This window comes from Triticum aestivum, chromosome 5A, assembly GCF_018294505.1.
Source record: "Triticum aestivum cultivar Chinese Spring chromosome 5A, IWGSC CS RefSeq v2.1, whole genome shotgun sequence".
Lineage (NCBI taxonomy): Eukaryota > Viridiplantae > Streptophyta > Magnoliopsida > Poales > Poaceae > Triticum > Triticum aestivum.
In genome coordinates, this window is record NC_057806.1 from 658,734,467 (window position 1) to 658,742,174 (window position 7,708).

The window sequence follows — 7,708 nt, forward strand, 5'->3', positions numbered from 1 at the left end:
GGTTAGCCCGGGCGTTTATAGCCCGTTTGAGGCACCCATCTGGGTCGAAAATTCATGACTGGTCAATGACCGGGCGGCCCGCCGGGTGTATGAGGCGGGTTGAAGATGCCCGGTGAGCATCTACAGCGGCGAACACTAAATTACGCCCACGTCCGTGGGCAGTGACCGACTGACTGGTCACACCTTATAGTTTATCTAATGCATCCGAGTATCTCATATTTCGATCCGCCAAAAAAAGTATCTTATATTTTATACCTTAGATCTATACAAAGCATACAAACGAAATCCTGCGTAGTACTATGCAAACCACACTAGTCTATGCTTCGTTGTCGGAGATGTCAACGACCTCCGTGCCGCGCACCGGGTAGATGGGCTCTGACTCCTCCTCATTCATAAAGGCAAGCATCTCGTCGTCGTCCGCTTTTTGATCCGTCTGGATACGGCGGTTGGCCTCCGCCTCCGTCTCCGACAGAAATGAATTGAGGATTGCCTGTTGCTTCGCCTACAGATCTGCGTCACTCATGTCTGCCACGTCTTCAGGTTTTTTGGACCGATCAGTGACCGGGTCGTCCACCCAAGCATTTAAGGGGGCTCAAGGCTTCCGGTCACGCATTTGTGAGTATGGTGAATCCATTTGTTGTAGGTATGGTGAATCCGTTTGTGAGGGCGTGGCAATGTTTCTCGCTGGTCGCATGCATGTTTCTCGCTGGTCGCGCATTTTAAGAACGACACCGATGGAAATTAGTAGGCATGCGGCAGCAGCTAACTACCCACCCGACGCCTCTCTTATGGCAGTAATTAGACACTGGATACGTCCATGGTTTGAAACTTCGGGGTACAAACTGTATATAGAGAATGGTCTGGATGGGTTTGGATTGAAAATATGTACAATTTGGATTGGTTTGGATTGCACCCCTTGCTGTTTGGTCTAATCTGGTTTGGTTGCTGGACGTATACACGTATGGATTGGGCTGGGTTTAGTCTGGATTACAAACTATTCCCAGGTTTAGTAGTAGGACACAGAGAAGGAGGCCGAGAAGAACGACGATGATGACGGCACCATTGTAGTAGGACGCGGGCGAGAAGGTTGAGAGGAACGACGTCAGTGATGGCTTCAGTGTAGTAGAACGTGTGAGATGACACAGAGAGGAACGACGACCGAGCAAGTGTAGTAGGACATGGGAGAGGAGGTTGAGAGGAACGACACTAACGGTGACGCTAATGCAACAACACGCAGGAGGGAACGACGATGGCGACGGTGCCATTGTAGTAGGACGCGAGCGAGGAGGCAAGAGGAACGACGGCGGTGATGGCTTCAATGTAGCAGGACATGGGAGAGAATATAGAGAGGAACGACGACCGCGCGGGTGTAGTAGGACATGGGAGAGGATGTTGAGAGGAACAATGCCGGCGGTGGCGCTAGTGTAACAGCACGCGGGAGAGGAGGCCGAGAGAAGCGACGACGACGGTGACACCGGTGTAGTAGGACAAAGGAGAGGAGACCGAGCTTAAGGAGAATCATTAACACAAATCACACATACGCGTATATTCTTCATGAGGAAGAAGTCAGATTTAATCGTCTACGATTGTTGAAATAGAAAATGTGTAACACGAAAGTCGTGCGAAACTGTAAGATGAAGCTACTGATCAAAGGAGAATTCAAACGGTCGACCGTGTGCGACGAATTTGATAAAATTCATCCAAAATAACTCCAAACATGTACATGAAATTAAAAATTTACGGTCGATAAAACTACGAACTGATCACAAAAATGAAACCATAACATCGGTGCACATCTTTTTCATGTAGAGTTTATCTTAAATTGATGCACCATTGCGTGGATTAAAAGGGACCTAAGAAAGGAGATTAGAGAAGGAGCTTACTGCAGGTGGAAGAACAAACAAAGTACAGGGTGTATACCGCCTCGCATGCTCTTGTGCAAGAGGGCCCACCATGTGCGCCAAGGTGGCTCGCCTTAGCCTGGCCCGGTAGAAACGGCCGATTTGAGCATTCTTCTAGATGGAGGCTGAGAGGTGCTTTGAGTTCCGTGCGGGTCAACTTTTAAATGCGGCCTAGGTAACCAAACAGGCCAAAAACATCCCACGTGGGTCTGGCTGGGCCTAATGCAGACTACCAAATGCATCCTGAAAGTACAGGTATTGCGGTGGCATTCTGTATATGTAATGTAATTAGTGCTAGCTCATTGGTTGTAATTGCTTAATCTTGAAAAGTTTTTTGCAGGATGTGCTTCAGCATATATGCTGGTACATTGATTATTTCACTTGCTTTAACTGTTATACATATTTGTCTCGTCTGAAACGAGTTGACATAAGAAAGTACACACAACAAAATAATATTACAAGACACAAACTCACTATTGAGTAATCACTCTGCTAGCTGTAATGTATATCCCCCCCCCCCCCCCCCCCCCCCCTTTTTTTTTCCCCATCAAATCAGTTGTCCTCACATGTCGTGATGGCATGAGTTGTCGCAGGGGTAGGCGCAGTCGATGGCCCTCACTTCTGCCCGGCCGAAGTACCAGTCACCCACAGATTTCCAGATCGCCTGTGAACCCACGCAAGAACACGAAACATGAAGTGAACCGATGATGATGAACTATATATATAGTCCACTTCAAAATTCAAGTGATAGCTAGTAGGTACCTTGTTCTGAAGACTAGGAGAGCCATACGCATTCTTCCAAGTTGCATACTCGGACTGGCCGTGAGTGAAGCACGAGTTTATGAAGAACCCGTTGCTCCTGGAGCGGGAGACGCTTAGCACAGTGCCCACCATTTGGTTCCTGAAAGCTGCACTCATAGGTACATATTGATCATTGACATATACATGTGACATTCAGAACTCGAACTTGGATCATCGTTAGGTGCGTTGCTAAATTAATAAATCCATGGATGTATACCTTGCAAGATGTTCATCTGGAACGCGTTGCAGGCAAAACGACTGGACTTGCAGGCTCGCCAGGCGCCGCCGGGGTCGGCTACGTCTGGGGCCAGGCTTTCCCGGATCTGAATTACATTTGCTCTTTATTGTCATTACGTCTGTGTGGACTATACTGTTTAACAGATCAAAAAAATAACCTAGGCTTGGATGATATCAGGTCAAATTTATAGCTTCCTATATATACCTGCCAGGTATCGTAGGCTGCATTCAGCAGGAAGATCGGGGTTTTTATGCCGCCGATTACATTCTGCGGGAAGAAGCACTGCATACATGTGCACATGAGATGATCGGTAGCGGTCAGTCGAGTTCTTGATGAGTTAATCATAGAGAATTCACGTTACGCACCGAGGTGGCGTCGAGATGACTGGTGCAACTCCTGGGCAGGTTCTGAGCCACCCCATGCGTGGCCACGACACCTCCGAAGTAGGTTCTCAAGGTATGCCACCCGGCGACGTTGACGCTGCATGTATATGCCGGGTGAACAATGAGAGATCGACTTTAATACTCTCTCCCGTCCAAATTAGTTGTCGCTCCGTTTGAGCGACAACTAATATGGATGAGAGAGAGAGAGAGAGTACTAATTTTATTGGATGGGTATAAGCTATGCATGCATGTGTACGTACGCGTCGAGGAAGAATCCCGCGTCGGCGAGACACTTGACAGTGGTGCCCCGGCCGGCGAAGAAACCGCCGAACTGGTCGCAGTGCAGCACCACCGCCAGGGCCCCAGCGGAGCTTCCCGACAGCAGCACCTGATCCGCGGAAGACATCCCCATGGAGAGGAGGTGCTGGATGACGGCGTTAAATATGCGCTGGCCCCGGAAAAAGAGCCCCGAGCGCGGGTCGTAGCCTTCGCCGGCGAAAGACGCGCCGTCGCAGTAGCGGATCATCACCCGGTTCCAACTGAAGAAATCTGATAATGGGCACACACACATGCAAGAAGTTTGACTTAGAATAAACATAGAATTTCAAGTATCTTGAAAGGGAGGGAGCATGCACGAACCAGGGTTCTCGGTGGGGCTGGAGCTCAAGATGCCGCCGAAGTACATCTGCCTGTTCATGAGATTTGACGAGCCGAGGCGGCTCGCCTTGCGGTACAGGCACGACCCCACGCTCTCGCACCATGAGCCTCCCTGCGTGCAGCATGTTGGTCGGCTGATTTGGCAAAATCCAAAATGCATCATATGCTCAGACACAACATACATGTCTTTTAGGTTATATGTTGAGTATGTACCTCTAGGTGAACGATCCAACGGTTCTTCCCTGCACCATAGCCCGAATCCATGTGGTAAGCCGGCGGCGTCCCATCCATGCACACTGCACATCATTTACATGTATGGTGCCGTTACATATGGAGTACAATTGCTTTTCATTTTATATATCACGTGTCATTCAACAGATCGTTGGCCCACTTTCATAGAAAAATAGCCTAACAAGGAATAGATCAAGTTACGAAAACACTGTAAACTTAATTACCTATGGCATTTATATAAATTTATCAAAATCGTGCAGGTCGCAGAAGCCATGACACAAGCCATGGTTACAGATATGTACCATTCAAGAGTCGTAAGAATCAAGGAAATTATTATAGTAGATTGTTTGGAAGATTGCAAGACCTGTTATCATTGAGCAACATAATAAAAGCCTAATTAGTGTTGAATTTGCAGGATTGAATAGAGAATACTGTACAATTTTAAACGATTTGATAGTAGCACTAGTAGCTTTTTAGGGAGAATATTGTGGTAGTTAGTGTGCAATTAAGAGTGAAATTCGAATTTGTGAGGATCCAACAAATTCAATAGTCGTATTTTTGTGCAATTGAACACTAGATATCATTACATGTGAAGATATTAATTTTACGTGGATATATTGTAGAATATTGATTGCACGTTCATATTTGGTAGGATATTAATTGGTAGGATATATGCTTGAGATCTGTTGTGTCTATCCCTTTGGGCCTTTTTATATGTTATTACAGATATAGATAGATATAGACAGAGTGCAGAAACTGCCTGAAACGCTTGAGTATTAATTTGGTGCAATTTTTGCAAATCAAAAGGCTGAAAGTAGATTTTTTGTGTAAGGTATATGAAAATCGAGAAGGTTGGGTCTGCGGTGCTGGTTTTCACCTGATTTCCCTTTTTGTAAATAATTGGATTGGCAATTTTTGTTTATTTTTTATGAAAAGACAGCTCTTGCCACGCTTGCTTGAAAAAAGAGTCACATCCGAATATTTGTTGCTTATGTCTTTGTGTTTGAGGTCACTAGACGTACACGTGTGTTTAAGAAGAAACAACTAAGACATGCGTGTTCCAGCACTCACCAATCCATGGGCCAGCAAATATGGCATATAACGGGCAATCACGACGATGTATAGAATTTGCACCGAAGTTTAAAACCCCTCCAAAACGGATGGTCGGACAATTTTGACATGAATGAAGTACTAAAGGTTAACTCAAAATTGTTATAAGCGTATGTACATGTACGTACCGGCTCCCATCGCGACCGCGGACGTGAGGACGGTGATAGGCACTGGTACACCCGGCGCCCCTGCGAGCCGCCTCATACCACCACGGCTCACGTTCCGGTCGGCCGCCGCCTGCGCGCTCCCTACAAGGACCAAAACCACAAGAAAAAGCGCCCAAAGCTTGGCCATCCCGACCTTCTCCTCCATCTTCAACTATGGAATTGAAATGGATACTCACGACTCTCTCCCTGGCACCTAGAACTATATATACCAGTCGAATATATATATATATATATATATATATATATAGGGAAAATCCATCCTACCACCCAGTGGTAGTTACCCCACATATCTTATATACTACCATATGGTACTATATATATACTATTTTATTATTTTAAATATGTTCATATTCTATATCTAAGATATTTCAAAGCAAGTTGCATGAAAAAATTGCATATGAGTCCATAGTTTTTGTTATATTTGTGAAATGCGTACATATTTGTATGTAAAAAAGAGCATACTCAAAATATGATACATACTACCTAAATATTAGTATATATACTACCTAAACATTGTTATATACTACATACTACACGTACATACTCTCGATTTCGACAGATACTACATACAACATACAAAACGCAAGTGGTGGTAACTACCACTGCTTGTAGGAAACATTTGTCCTACACCGCATGAAGAGATCAACCTGGTCAAGAAAAAATAGGTAGGTATTAAATGCAGCGACCGCGTGCATGCGTGCATCCAATGTATACCTGCCTACTGCGTGGAGATCTGGCAGAGAATGAATATCATGGCACACCGCCTTGGGCCTAGCTACAATTCTGCTTACATTTCCTTCGTATATGTGCCAATTTTTCTAGCACAGAATTTCAAGAAGGGCAGCTCCAAGATATATGTCTCGTACTAGAAAGCGGAGCTTGGAGACATTTCCTTCGTATATGCGCCAATTGCCAGCACGAAATTTCAAGAGGTGGAGCTTCGACACATATGGGGAAGTCAATCATGCCGCTGGGATCGTGGTGCAATCCATCGCAACTTCGCTCGGTCCGTCCATATATATCCGACCTTATCACTACACAAATATATCTATCCATGAGACACGTATATGACCATGTGATGAGCACATTTCTATTTCGGTCACCGCTGATACAGTCACACCTGTTCAAGTAACAGAAAGATAAGGACCAATCAGCGGTGCTCTCACACGTCAACTTAAATATCAGGTACTGGTGAAAATGACTCACATCTATTATCACAGTTCATTAGGAGTACAAAACACCCTAAATATAGTAATAATAAATACATCGAGGTCCCTCACCGAACGATCACTGCCGCAGCTAGAACGAGCCACTGATGTGCCGCTCTCATATCAGAGTTGGCCTGACCTTATTGATGATAGTCGGAAAGTCTTCGTGCACGTGCCCCTAATGACCAGAGCCCCAGAGACGCGGTTGCCACCATTGAACCCTTGAATCGATCTAAAGAATCTAACACCAAATCTCGCCGTTGTGTACGCACAACAAGAAACCCCAACCTGGGCGCGCTGAGGAGTAGGAAGGAATCTACGACAGAGCTCTATCTAATCCCTCCCTACAAACAAACTTGAGGAGGATCGGAGCCTTGCGAGAGGGGAAAGAATGACATGGGATTAAATACCAGGTGCTTTCACCTCTAAGAACTTTCATTAATGATCATGAGAATAAATATATTGTTAAGGAAGAAAGGATCTTGCATGGATGAAAGGGACAAGCATTGGGGCATGAGCAAGCATGGAGATGGCGACAAGAATACATGGAAGGAAGATGGAGTTTCAAGTGGTTATTTCATAACTTCGGAGCCACCATAATGATGCATAAACACATAGATGAAATGTCGAAGATCACGGTTCATATTTCGTCCATGGCCTTCTATAGGTGTTGTGCCACATTACTTTTGGGCCAAGCCGGTGTAATTTTGAAATGCATGACCATAGGTAGGTTTTAGAGTCCACAATAGTGGAGAAAACCGACTTAAGGTGGGACCCCCCCCTATAGGGTTGGCTGGATTTTCATGTACCTACATAAATATTGCCCCTAGGGCATCATTTAGTCTCTTCTTTGTTTATTTAAAACCATACCAGCAACTTCGTGGACTTTGTTTGTGTCCAACGATCATTCCAAGGCTGCTTACAAAACTCCAGCTTTCATCTATATTTCGCATACATATTTGTAATATTCAGATTGCAAATCATAGTCCTTGTTTGTTCTTAGATTGCCTGT

The 7,708-nt window shown here is 45.2% G+C and overlaps 1 protein-coding gene across 1 annotated transcript; it reads right to left on the reverse strand.

Annotated features, from left to right (window-relative positions):
- Nucleotides 1-2,425: 2,425 nt before the first annotated feature.
- LOC123108256 (pectin acetylesterase 3-like) lies at nucleotides 2,426-5,678 on the reverse strand. The gene is made up of 9 exons (XM_044530079.1): nucleotides 5,450-5,678; nucleotides 4,194-4,276; nucleotides 3,963-4,092; nucleotides 3,584-3,872; nucleotides 3,306-3,420; nucleotides 3,145-3,222; nucleotides 2,920-3,025; nucleotides 2,664-2,809; nucleotides 2,426-2,565 (listed from the first exon to the last, which is right to left on the reverse strand). Exons 1-9 carry the CDS (start codon nucleotides 5,631-5,633, stop codon nucleotides 2,464-2,466), a joined length of 1,233 nt encoding a protein of 410 aa, XP_044386014.1. The 5' UTR covers nucleotides 5,634-5,678; the 3' UTR covers nucleotides 2,426-2,463.
- Between the last annotated feature and the right edge of the window lie 2,030 nt (nucleotides 5,679-7,708).

What these genes read in the sequence shown, in the direction of transcription:
- LOC123108256 (XM_044530079.1), bottom strand. Translation starts at nt 5,633, where the DNA reads ATGGAGGAGAAGGTCGGGATGGCCAAGCTTTGGGCGCTTTTTCTTGTG. An exon ending in CAGCCCCACCGAGAACCCTG is followed by an intron (nt 3,873 to 3,962) that starts GTTCGTGCATGC and finishes GCCCATTATCAG; the next exon opens with ATTTCTTCAGTTGGAACCGG. An exon ending in GTCATCTCGACGCCACCTCG is followed by an intron (nt 3,223 to 3,305) that starts GTGCGTAACGTG and finishes ACATGTATGCAG; the next exon opens with TGCTTCTTCCCGCAGAATGT.